Source organism: Nannobrachium achirus (assembly GCF_963921795.1).
Source record: "Nannobrachium achirus genome assembly, chromosome: 18".
NCBI classification, from domain to species: Eukaryota; Metazoa; Chordata; class Actinopteri; order Myctophiformes; family Myctophidae; genus Nannobrachium; species Nannobrachium achirus.
In genome coordinates, this window is record NC_137825.1 from 26,462,946 (window position 1) to 26,477,061 (window position 14,116).

At 42.2% G+C, this 14,116-nt stretch overlaps 1 protein-coding gene across 9 annotated transcripts in view; it reads left to right on the forward strand.

The window, feature by feature from the left end:
* Positions 1–14,116, forward strand: part of LOC308302838 (shisa family member 6) — a gene marked incomplete at both ends in the record, with an annotated part of 75,700 nt that overhangs the window by 41,435 nt on the left and 20,149 nt on the right. For 6 of the 9 annotated variants that reach the window (XM_080747148.1, XM_080747149.1, XM_080747151.1 and 3 more), the window contains one exon: positions 13,889–13,927. The exons of the other annotated variants lie outside the window; for them this stretch is intronic. In XM_080747148.1, the coding sequence (XP_080603274.1) occupies positions 13,889–13,927 (39 nt within the window). The remainder of the gene's footprint in view (positions 1–13,888; positions 13,928–14,116) is intronic. 9 annotated transcript variants of the gene reach the window in all.

The following is a 14,116-nucleotide window of genomic DNA, read 5'->3' on the forward strand; positions in this document are numbered from 1 at the left end:
TTAGCATCTGTCCTTCACAAATTCTTTCTTGAGCAGGCGGATTGATAGGAATGCACAAAATCCATTATTGTGGCCCATTGATCGAGCGTTGCAATCAAAGATCGGTGTATGTGGCAGAACTAACTGGCCCTCCAAAGGGACTGTTCCCTCACAGAGGCCCAAACAGCGATGTCAGCCCCTGGCCTACTAATCACCCGACTCAGTGAGTAATGGCTATGAAAGCAATCGCAGGGGAAATGCATCATCTCTCCAGACCCTCTATCTATCAACCTGCTTCCCTCTCATTTGACTGCTTGCATGCCAGTGTAAAATATGACACCTTGTCAAGTAGAAAAGGAGCATGTTGGCTGGGGAGTGTTGCTCAGCAAAATGTAATAATTAAACATACCCATAAAAACATCGTATTTCATCTACCGACACATATGTGTTGTGATTTCTGTGATGGTGAGAGGGGTTTATAATGCATATTGTAGTTACAATGCATCACTCTTTATACAGTGTTAAACCAGAAATCATTTTCCATTTCAATTGCCTTTCAGTTTTCTGTCTTTTCCTAAAATCCCCAATGGTCTTCCTTCACCAACCAATCCTTTAATGCAGGGGTCTCCAACGTTTTCAGGCCAAGGACCCCTTAGTTGAGAGAGAGATGAAGCAGGGACCCACAACCTTTTCATAGATGCCATATAGTTTCATTGTTTGGCAGCACGAGTCTGCAAGATCATCAGTTTTTTTGGGGGGATTCATGTCAATATGACATGACACGTTTTCAGATATTTAACCACGTGGAACCGTCAATAATTAATAAACTTGACCTTTCACTCTGTACTTAGTCTGCTCTTTTTCCCCTCTACAAAAATAGCAGATCTACAAGCTCACAACGCCTCGCAGTGTGAGGCGTTGACCTTGTAGATCGGCTATTTGCAGCTAAACTTCTCATTTCAGATTTGGAGGACCCCCTGTAGTAACTTTGAGGTCCCCCTAGGGGTCCCGAACCCCCTAGAGGTCCCAGACCCCCTGTTGAAGACCCTTGCTTTAATGCGTTTCATTAATAGAACTCAAGGAAGGATTGCGAGTGATTTGGTGGTTATCATTTGCACATTATCTGAAGTTGTTTATGTCACAGCTTGTGCAGTGCCAATGTTTTACTTTCACACAGTGGGACTGTTTTCAGTTAAGGGAGACGCTCCATCTCATCCACAGGAGTTGTCTCTCTCAGCTCCTCGCAGGCAGTCAGCAGGCAGGCAGCAGTGGTGGAAAATGTACTCACATTTTTTGCTAGAGTAAAAGTATCAATACTGCAGTGTAGAAGTACTACTTCATGGGGCGCCCGTTGGCCTACCGGTCCAGGCGCATACCACATAGGCTCTGATGCCTGACAGCATTTTGTGGGTTCGAGTCCCGATCCCGACGACCTTTGCTGCGTGTCACTCCCCATCTCTCTCCCCATATCCTGTCAGTCTACTATCCTATCAATAAAGGCATAAAAGCCCCAAAACAAATCTTAAAAAAAATTATATATATTAAAAAAAGAAAGTACTACTCCATTACAAGTAAAAGTCCGGAATTCAAAATTTACTTGAGTAAAAGTATGAAATTATTGGCATCAAAATGTACTTAAAGTTGTACCATGTAACTTTTTTTATAAAACAAATCTTAAAATTGTCCTAACTCTTAAATCGCTAAAGTTTTAGAACACCCACTCCGTTATTTTCAGCTTCTGAAGCCTTCTCTTTATATGTTTTCTATGATCCTGACCGGGGTCCGGTTTTCGCGCAAAAATTACGTCATCATACACTACCGGCCAATCACAGCGAGGGTTATACACTGCCGGCCAATCACAGCGCATCTTGAAGTGGGGTCGCTAGCTATCACAATAGGGCGGCCATATTTGTAGGCGCCCGTGTGTGTCTATCTATACTCGGGTGAAACACTCCGTTTCTCCGGAATGCCTGAACGCACAGGAACCAGGGACCCCTCTAAAGATAGATCTCGGCGAGGTGGAGGCAGACGCGGGGGTGACGCGGGGGTGTGAGGCCCGGTCCGCGGCGAAAAACGGCCGAAAGACGCGGACGCTACTGACCACTAGTTGAGCAACTTACACAGTATAGCTTTAAAGTACCAAAGTACAAAATGTTTGAAAATAGTAGATCTACAAGCTCATCGCGGTGCGTTGTGAGCAAAGTAATTACTGTAGTAACTAAAGTTTTTAAATAATTGTAGTGGAGTTAAAGTACACTATTAGCATCCGAGGTGTAGTGGAGAAGAAGTAAGAGTATTGTAAAGTGGAAATACTCAAGTAAAGTAAAATAATAACTCAAAACTGTACTTAAAGGAGCTATAGTCAACTTTTTCTTGAAAAACGGATGCTAAAATAAAAATAATGTTTCGAAAATATTTTATAAAAAAAATCATATATGTGTTTCTATTCAAAAATGACCACAAAAAGCGTCAAATAATGACAAAATAATCATTTTGGCCATTGTCAGACCGACACTTTGTTTACATTCTAGTCTATAGACTAGGATGTAAACAAAGTGTCGGCCCTACAATGAAAAAGTTGACTATAGCTCCTTTAAGTACAGTACTTGAGTAAATGTACTTTACACCACTGGCAGAGGGCTTTTATGGTACATCCCCCCCGACCCGCTTTTCTTCCTCTATTCTCTAAATCACTTTTCTCAGCAGGCTGTGTGTGGCATTTTTGTGTGCCATGTCCTCAGTCTCAACAGGTGCTCGAAAGGTTACAAGAAGACATAGACGGTAGCCCCAGTGACACACTACAAAATCAACTCAGCTCAGACGCGGTAGTTCTGCAAAGCAAAATGACACAAAAAAATAAATAAACGCATTTTCCCCCGTAGCAAAGTCACGAGTGATTTATGATCTTGTGCATTTACCGAATGTCATATTAGTCATTTTTAAAACAAATTGGCACCCGGGTCTGTGGAAATGAATTCTATAGATTTTCCTCTCCGCTCATTCTGGGTTTCTCTCAGCGTGGGTTATTACTTAATTAGATCCGGAGAAGGCTCTCTCAAATACCTCCCTAGTCTCCGACTGCGACTCAGCTTAACCCAGTCTCTCTCACTTCCCAAAGCATATTGATTGGCTGGCAGATGCTTCAACCAATTACCTGACATGAAATTAAAAAATAATACATGAATACATTTCCACAAAGTCCTCATTTAATTTTCCTGTCGAAGAGTAAGCCACAGCTTTGGAAAGTTGGACAAAAAGATTATTATTATGTATGACCTATGTCAGGGCTGGTTTTAATTGCTTGTGAGAAAATGTTATTGATTTAAAATGCTTCATAATTAAATCTCATCAATATGCAGAGGTCGTACAACTGCAGCGTAACTGTTGTAATTTAGTAGTCTTCTGTTTTGATACTAAAAGCTATCCTCCAGTAAGGTGGTGACTGAGTTTAATGTACACCAAAGAGTGTGCAAATGGTTATACACTCAGTACAATTGTATACTAGGCATACATATCATACGGAGAAAATCACATATAGGCTATGCAAACATATTTATCTTCTGTACATGTGATTAAACAGATTAAGAGTGATTAAGTATAGTTATAAGATCATGTACAGTGGAATGGTTTAATAAGCCTTGTGCATATTGCAACAGCAACCCTTCCATTCATATTACAATTATACTATGAGTTAACTGGATTAAATAAATGTTGTTGATAACAACATGATTACACTTTATAACATATATAATTCGTTGCGCGGGATGAGGACACTATTTGGTCCCCATTTTTTTCCCCCTCTACACCAAATCTCTTTGCCGGAAATAGCTGATATACAGTACAAGGCATTGTTCACTGATTATGACGTCTCCAGAATAGGGATCCTATATGGTAAATGTGTTTAACTGTGTAACTGTGACCTGTGTTTGTCTCCACCCTCCGCCACTCATTGTCCTGTCTTATGTCAAACCATCTCGACTGTATCTTGGACTAGAAACTAGCCAGCTGGTTTGTTAGCCATAAACCACAGGGAACTATTTCACTATGTCAAATAGTTCCCTGTTTGTCAATTCTGTCTTCCACTGTGCTGGAATATTCTGCCCAGAGATGGTATGCTGTTTGCTCCTCTGCACGTACACACCAGGTTACAGCAAACTGTTCCGATGTTTATGGATGGCACAGCATACAGTTGCAATCATAGATGCAAACGCCACGTCCTGCAATTTGACTTATCTTATATCAGGGGTCTTCAACAGCTGGTCCGGGACACCTAGGGGGTCCTTAGAGTTACTACAGGGGGTCCTCCAAATCTTTGTGTGATAGAAGCTTTTGCCTCCTTTTTTATATTAACCACTTGAACCCTATCGTCCATTTTCTGAGAACTTTAGCCAAAAGTAGCAGAGCTCACAACGCCTCGTATGGATGGTTCATGTAGTTAAATATCTGAAAAATACAAATGGACATGAATCCAAAATACACTAATGATCGTGCTGTCAAACAATGAAACTATATGAAATCTATGAACAGATTGTTGGGGTCCCTGCTTCATCTCTCTCTCAACTAAGGGGTCCTTGGCCTGAAAACGTTGAAGACCCCTGTCTTATATGCTGATTGGCGTGGCTCTGATTAAGTCGGTCTATAGGCAGCTAACGGCACTACAGTATATTCGCAAATGTTAATAAAGATGTTGTTTCCTCGATTGCCATAGCGTTCTCAACAGGAAGTCTGTAGCCCCTGGCTGCTCACGAAATCTCGATGACTTCATTAACTCATTACCATGAGTCACGGAGCGACGTGCCAACGGCAATTAAATCTCGACAGAAAGGAGCGGTGTCCTTGGACCGCTGCTCGGCTCCCAAGACTGACGGGCTTTACTAGATTTACCAGGATGATTGACATATCAATAGGTGCTGAGGTGGATTAAATGGCCTCAATCAATATTCAAATTCGTCCCACTAACACCTTGTGCCTACAGCACGATTGTGAACACCTTGTCAAATGCTGTAGACGTTTGCGCTTTGGTGTGAAAAAAGCCGCACTAGCATGCCACTGTTCAAATAAAAAAAATACGATATTCCTTCCATCAAATGTTTTAGTCTAAGGATTTGTCTTCAAGGATTCTATTTTAAATTCTTAATCATCAAATTGACTTTCTAAGGTATGGCAACAGGAAAAGTGTGCAAAATATATAAATGGGGATTAAGGGTCAGTTGCTTTTTCTCCCTGTACACAAGTGATTCGTTCATATTCATCTAAATCGTTGTCTTTTCTTCCACATTCATCCACGGGTCAGAAGAGATTAAGAAGAATTTAAACATTCGATGAATATGTCAAGGCTTTAGTTCAACTCCCTCCTCTGTCTTTTGTGGAAAGTCATTTTCTATTCAGGAAGCCAATCCTCCCCAGTCATGACACTGCATACTTATGTATCTTTTGTAAAACTCCAGCAAATATGGTAATTGAATTGCAACCGAGGGCTTCTCTCCCCTATGCAAACTTAAAGAAGCCTTTATCTTAGCAAATGACTGACAGACAACTTTGAAAAGCCTGCCTTTTTTTCCCTGTGTCACCCAAACCTTTCGTGAATTCTATTGTTAAGTTTCCTTTATTAATGAGTTTGGAATTAACTTGACGCATTGGCTGGAGACTGGGGACCCTGTAGAGTATGAATTCTGTTGAATGGGCGTCTAATAGCGATCAACCCCCCTGAGTGTGTGTGTGTAGTAGGATGTACTGTATAGTAGGATAGTATAGTGTGTGTGTGTGTGTGTGTGTGTGTGTGTGTGTGTGTGTGTGTGTGTGTGTGTGTGTGTGTGTGTGTGTGTGTGTGTGTGTGTGTGTGTGTGTGTGTGTGTGTGTTTGTTTGTGCGCACGCACATGTCTGGAATGATCATGTTCTTGTTTTGTTACTGTAGCACCATAACACAACCTCATAATTGTTTTTTTCTTTCTTTTATTATATATTATCTCTTAATGTCAGCCACCCGTTAGATTCAGAATGACCCGATCAATATAATCTCTGAGTATCACACTTTAAAATAAACATACAGTACCATATGATTAAACAGCTCATTCATAAAATATGTCAGCTATGCGACGGCAGCAAGATGTTTTCCTAGACTGTATGAAATGCTGTTTTATCTACTCTACTGTGTATGTGCTGGCAGCGCTGTATACGGTTTCGATACGTACTCAAAAGATTGCATAAATAGCTTTGAGATATGCCTGAGGTTTGGGACGAAGGTCTACCATTCTGCACAGGTCAGAGAGAGGTTTCAATAAATCAATGCCCTAAAACCATAAACTGGCGTCATGTACTGTAGATTGTCAGTCGGATTATGTTGATTTCTGCCAATGGGCTTTCTCTGCCTGTCTCTCCCGTCCTCTCTCCCTCTAACCCGCAGCATCAGTCTTCATAATGAACCTGTGGACAGGAGAGGAGATATGATTCCTGGAATTAAAACAGCATTTTCTGCTTTGATCATTAAGCACTGCACGGAGCAGAGGAATAAGGCTCTGGCCTTCTCTATCTGGAGTCAGCTCTCCTTCTTCAGCCAGTAATCTTTCCCTTGCCTGCTCTCTGTGCTTAGGGCGGGTTATGAGATGCAGGGTTAATGAAGGCAGCTTTTGCATGAGGAGACTGGTAAACTGGCTGTTGTTACTAGTCGAATCACGATCGGCAGCAGTGCAGACCAAAGTTGAAACAGAAATATGTGGTGCAATTTCCTTTAGCACTTGAACCCTATAGCGTCCCAATTCTGGGCATTTTATAATAGGGCAGGGGTCTTCAACGTTTTCAGGCCAAGGGCTCCTTGGTTGAGCGAGAGATGAAGCAGGGACCCCCACAACCTTTTCAGAGATTCCATATAGTTTCATCTAGTTTCATCGTTTGACAGCACAATCATCGGTGTATTTTGGATTCATGTCAATTTGTGTTTTCAGATATTTGGAACCACTTGAACCGTCAATACTTAATAAACTTGACCTTTCACACTGTACTTAGTCTGCTCTTTTTCCCCTCTACACCAAACCTCTTTGCCAAAAATAGCCGATCTACAAGCTCACAGCGCCTTGCAGAGCGAGGCGTTGTGAGCTTGTAGATCTGCTATATGGCGACAGTTCTCAGAATATGTACGCTAGGGTTCAAGTGGTTAATATAAAAAAGGAGAAAAAAAGTTCCTATCACACAAAGATTTGGAGGACCCCATGTAGTAACTCTGAGGACCCCTTAGGGGTACCGGACCCTCTGTTGAAGATCCTTGTAATAGGGGCACATTCAGAAAAAATTGAAGATCTACAAGCTTGCGCTGTGACGCCTTGTGGGCTCCGAGATTGGCTATTTTCTAGGAGGATGTGAGTGAAAACGGGTCTAAGTATAGAGTTTACGTTGTTAAACCTCTGGGAGCATAGCATTTTCATATACTGTAAATCATGCTACTGTAGAGATGAGTCAGTTGTATTTATTTATTTCGTTTTATTCTATGCACATATTGAGTCACTGTGTGGACAGCTAAGGGCAGTATACACCTTATTCCTGGCCCTGCCCCCGCCTTCCTGTTCATAAAGAGGCTAAAAAACATCATTTTGGTTTCCTGTGTCCTTGCATTAAAGTGTCAGTAAAAGGCGTTCTGGGCTCTGAATGAACCTGTGTTGCCATGTCTGCTTATAATAAGCAACTTGTGCAACTTGCTTATTGAGCTTACTTTCTAATATTTTTAAACCAGTGGTTCCCAAATCCTTTCATATCAAGGACCCCAGATTAACATATTTGTCCACAGTCGCAGACCCCCATCTGAAAATATGTGGTGCCAGGGACCTCCACACAGATTCCTAATTCCTAAATATTTTTTTTAAATAGCAAATATACAAGCTCACAATGTGTTGCAATGTGACACATTGTGAGCTTGCTGATCTGCTATTTTCAAATGTAAATGTAAAGTAGTAAAACTGAGCCTAGTTACTTCTATTGGGCTTATTTCTTTGGCAGAATCTGGCAACAGACAATTTCCTGTCACTTCCTTACTTGAAAAGATGTTTTTGAAGCAGCACACAGAGAAAAACATTCTAGCGCCCACAGTAAAAGGCAATGGCAGCCACCCTATAGAGGGCCAGGAATAAGGTGAATAAGAAAATCACTTTCTTTACTCTACTCCCTACAAATATCTACACACACAGACTCATGCACATGCCTACTGTACATGCAAACGCCATAAATATCAGTATTATACAGTATGTCAACAAATTATTGCAAATGTTCATCCTTTGATTCCTTTATTATCCTGCATTACAATTGCTGACTTTTAAAATACTTCACCACACTTAAAGGTAAGATCACAGATGCATGGCACCGCGCTCACTCACATCCGTATATCTGAGCCACAAATGAGAAGAAAAACATTGTCAAAAAGCCATTTAAGATGATATCATCTAATATGGAGGCAGACGTGGGCTGCTGCTGGCAGCGCACTTATGTAAGCAGCTCTCTCAGGGACCGATAGGAATCCAAGACACCCAGCAGGAGAACATTGGGGGGTGTGAAACAAGTCACACATACAGTACAGTACATGATATTACACCCAATGTTTTGCCACAGATACAGACATTCACTCCTTGGTGCCAGTTGATTTGTTAATATGCTAATGTTCAGTGATTAAGGAAGAACAAATCAACGCACACACTTGCACCCAGTGAGGTGTTGATTGAAATAAACAAACTTAGGGAAGAGAGAGAGATGGAAAAAAAGAAAAACAGAAAAAAAAAAAGAAAACAGAGGTAAAAAAAAAAAATATATATATATATATATATATATTTTTTAACTTTTTTCTCGTAACAAAGTGTGCTAATATCACAGTTTAAAATTATGTTTTCATTCACTGCCATTCTTCGGATTATTGACCAAGGACAAGGAGTGAGCCGTGTTGAGTGGTTGTTGCACACCACCAGATCAAGAAACCCTTTGTGCAATCTTTATCTTACAATGTCTGTTGGTATTGTGAACATGTCTCATACTGGCTGATTTCAGGAGATGGCTGTTAGGTCATGGTCAAGTGTATTCATTGGTTGACTGAAGATGCAGCCCTCGTAGAGTCATTTACCTTGGGCAGAAAACCTCAGTAAACATGGACATGCACTGATGGTCACCAGTGTGTTTGGACCAGAATGTCAGACAGACTCCCCAGTGTGGTGAACAGCTTATTCACTCACTGGAAAATACTGGAATTCCTGGCTATGACTGTCAGTTTAATTCCAGCTCACTATAGTGCAGCATGTATAGGCAAACCAGGGACCATATCCAACTAGGGAGACCGTCAACCCTGGTCCCCATCCCCGCTTCCATAACCAGGGTTCACGCCCAGCCATTCTCCCATCAGTCAGCTACCAGTCAGTTAAAAACAAAAACAAAACACAGTGCATCACAGATTTAAGCTATAACCCCTTTCCACCAATATTTGATTTGCGTGCATATGCAGTTTTTCTTTTATGTGGAAAAAACAGCAAAAAGAAAGAAAGAAAGAAAGAAAGAAAGAAAGAAAGAAAGAAAGAAAGAAAGAAAGAAAAATGACTCCTTTCCTACAGCCAGTAGACAAGTATACCTTTCTGTTTGTTTTTTTTCCTGGTGTGTCAGATTTGATGTCACAAATGTGCCAAATCACGAGGGCATACAACTTGCTAGAGGAGCTACAGTATATTCACCATTCCGAATAAAAGGATGTCTGTCATCTTATCAATCGTGACGTTCTTTGAGTGCCTTCCATAGACTGTAAAAATGAAGTGCATTCGTGAAGTGCCTGCAAGTAGTGTTCTCTCTCTCCCCTGCACGCACGCACGCACACACGCACGCACACACACACACACACACACACACACACACACACACACACACACACACACACACACACACACACACACACACACACACACACACACACACACACACACTCTGCTTCTCTCTATCTATCTCTCTCGGGTGCGTGCAGTCCAGAGGCAATACGCAATTATAGCTATCCAAACCGATGACAATAATTGTTTGGGAATTGGGATTGCTTGTGATTATGTAAAGGCATGGGGCTGTGGGTGGGTGGGGTGAGTTATAATAGAGGTTTCTGATTACAAGGAAGTTTGAATCACTTCGAACAAATTCCCTTTTACTTTGAATTGAAAAGATTACCGTTGGTTGTAATCTGTACTGGCACACTGCGCTGGTAAATTGTTTTTTCGGTTTGCACAGAACTATTTTTAGGGGCAAATGGGAGTGAAATACTCACACTATAGTCTAGTTTTGTCTTCCCTCAAATCAGAATAAGCTCACTCAAAGCATCACGCCGTAGGGGCGCCCGCTGGCCTACTGGTCCAGGCGCATACAGTACCACATAGGCATTGCCACATAGGCATTGATGCCAGACCGGTTTGATTCCTGATCCGGACGACCTTTGCCGCGTGTCACTCCCCATCTCTCTTTCCATTTCCTGTCAGTCAACTGTCCTATCAAATAAAGCCATAAAAGCCCCAAAAAACGAATCTTTAAACTAAAGCATCATGCCGGAAAGGGGGCTAAAATTAACATGTCTACCTGGGTGTCATATTGCCATCACTGCCAGTGAGAGCCGGTGCTGCTGATACATAACCATGCATACTGCAGAGATATTTATCCTGGGAATGATGGCCGATTGTAACCTTTCCCACGGAAGACAAAGGCCAGATGATGAGGGTTAGATGTGTGTAGGTTTTTGACCATGGGGAAAGGGGCTTTACAGTCTTACATGTATAAAACTGCAAAGCAGCTGCTTGATTGCTTTAAAGCCCGGGCCCTGATCCAATTAGATGGACACAGCTGATAGTGTTTATTGTTTAGGAAGCCAACAATCTTCCACCTGATCTGTATGACCTGCTACGTAAGTGTCTCATATTATGAATTTTATTCCTCCACTGTCTGTCGGGTAGAAACCTTTTTGATTAATATCTTTCTCACGGCATTGCAAGAAAGTTGTGCATCAAAATAATTGACAATTTTACCCAGGAACACTGTGAAATGAGACCATTGTTTACTTGTGCTGCAGCTGGAGTGAAAGTCTGAACCTCACTGCAGTGCTCTCTCAACTTTCATCTTTCCGCTAGCAACAGCCGCGCAGTGTGATAATACGTGACAAACACATTGCCGACAGACATAGAGGTGATGTTTGATTGTCTTCATAGTTCCACTCTGACTCCATGCTGCGATTAAAATTCTGACCCGAAATGTGACAGCCGACATGTAAATGAGCGTGAATATCTCATTTTTAGATAAAGGCTTTACAGCTCATAACAACATCACAGTTGACAACAATAAGATAAAACATATGCATTATTCCTGGCAGAGCACAGCAGAGCACAGGGATATGCATCTACTGTCTGCGGCTCCAGAAACAGAGATGATTACAGCAATGTGTAGAAGTGCACTTCAGAAGTTCCCTGAATGAGTGTATAGGGAGTATATAGGGACACCTTTTACCTCAACAAGTGCATGCCATTAGATGTGAACTAAACAAAAGATGGGGGTGTGGAATTGAAGGCATTATACCACCTCTGGAGAAAACGTTCCATCAAACCCTCAATAAGTCAGCCTTTCTGTACTTGTCAGATGTAGATCTATTAAGCCATTGATTCGTTATTGATTGGAATGCAGAGAAGGTCATACTGGAGGAATCTCTAGCATCCTTAACTGTTTGCCATAATATATCTGCAGCTTGGCACGGTACTGTACGATTACAAATTAATTCTCTGGGTGACTCCTGCGATACGAACAGGCAGGACACAAATCAGTCAAATTTTGAAATAGATGGAGCTAATTGGTGCTTTCCATTGTGTTATGTGAGCAGAGGCACATCTACGAGTGGCCTTGTCCTCCAAGTTCAAATCATGATAGTAAAAATGGATTGATGCGAATACATTTTTCCCTAAATCGATAAGAGTGGGACCAAATTGCACTTACCTGAAGGTCCATGACCACCAGCCACTCAACTGCAGTCGCAGGGCTGGAGGATTTACTTAATGCACTGCAGAGCAAGCTAAGGAACAGAATGTACTGCAGATAGAACAGCGCACTGCAAAGCTATCCGTTCTCACTGCAGCTGATGCTACACGTGGTGTGTGTGTGTGTGTGTGTGTGTGTGTGTGTGTGTGTGTGTGTGTGTGTGTGTGTGTGTGTGTGTGTGTGTGTGTGTGTGTGTGTGTGTGTGTGTGTGTGTGTGTGAGTGTGTGTGTACAAATCCTGGCATCGAGATATGCCGTTTACTCAGGTTTCTCGCACTGGGGATTTAGCATAAACTCCCACTGTTATCAATACGCATACTGTGTCTGCATGAGCACCCATATCCGGATACATCTGCAATTCATACTCCCCATAGCCACACTACGTTGTGTTTTGAGTTGTGAGAACTGCAACACTCCCACCCCTTATCTTGCTAACACACAACCCCAAACTGCGTGTGGGTTATTTGGCCAGTGGGAGTAAGGTCAAAGCCGGTGTCCAAATCATTCATGCTGTTCGGGATGCATCTGAACCCAGAGCCTGGGAAGGCATCCCTGCATCTGTCTGTTGCTGTGTGGGAGGCAGCAGCAATGAGGATCTGATGGCAAATCAATAGTGATGGATCAAAGTGCCGCATGGCTGGAGCCCTCTGGTATCAGGGTGCGTGGGGAACAACGGCGGCTTCTACACCTCCCCCTCTTCTCGTTTTCATCTTCCTCTGCCGCCATAACACCCCACTCCCCCCGACCCCCATCACCACCACCGCCCCCGACTCTTTCTTTCAACTGGCCGTTCAAAGTCCTCCCCACCTTTGAGAGCCCTGTTGCCATTCCGTGCCACTTTGTTTATACGTGGAGTATAAGAGAGAGGGAAAGAGAGGGGGAGAGAGAGAGAGAGAGAGAGAGAGGGAGATAGATTAATTGAAAGAGAGAAATATCTTATGGTATCAGGTCCTGTCAGCTAATAGCTTATGAGGTAATAAAAGGTAACACAATCAATACTCCAGCGCTAATAGTGTACTCATTCTCTGCAGTCTCTCTCTCAAACACTATGTCCTCGGTTTATGGTGTCATATATGGGCAATTGTGTCAAAGACAAATTCTGTTGTTCATAAAATGAACCTATTCTACTGTTTAATTGTCTGACATTGGACTACCGCCAATGCCCATTTTCAGAGACATTATCCATTCATCTTGTGACTACTGTAAATTGAAATGCAGACATGCATCCCTGGTTCATTGTAACTGTTGGCTGTGCAGTGTGACGTTTCTGGCTCAACCTCCTTCAAATGCTCATTTTTTATACTCTACCACTCAATGTGCCCGGTTCCAGTGGCGTCAGTTCCGAAAAAGCTAAGGTATGGCAATATGACTGGTGTCTTGCACACGTGCCTTCGCGCGCGTGCAAGACACCAGTCATGTTGCCATTGCCATACTTTAGCAACAGGCATGATACATTTATTTTAAGTACATTTTTTTCCCCCTACAGTTTCTTGGGCTGTATGGCAGCCTGGAATGGTTGTTCAAGTGCAGCTAAACTTGGCATAGTAAACGTGCCACAATTAACAATAATGCATTGCACCTGTGCAACTGACCTGCAAAACCTGGGAATATACAATTTTGTCAAGATGTGGAGAATATGATTATAATACCTTGTTAAATGACCATTTTGTTAAATTTTGCATAGTTATTTTACTGTAATTTAACAACATAATAACCAGCACAGATAGACAAAGAGACATTTGTGTATTTATTTTTAAAAGTAACTTTTATTTCCCCCCCTGGACCCAGGGTATGGCAGCTGCATACCCCTGCCATACCCAATTGACTCCCCTGCTCAACCTTCTTCAAATGCTCATTTTTATACTCTATACCACTCAATGTGCCTGGTTCTGTTTTCTAGGGGAAAAACACTGGCCGGTCCGCTCGCTGAGTCACCATGGTAGGAATGGCTGTTCTTTGTGGAGATGGTCAGAGTTGCCTCTAACCGCAGATGTAGGATCAGATCTCTTGTTAACCACATGAACCCTATCATCCCTATTCTGGGCATATGTCATCGTAGGTCGAACATTCGATGAAAATAGCCAATCTACAAGCTCACAACTCGTTACAACTCAACAAATTGTGAGCT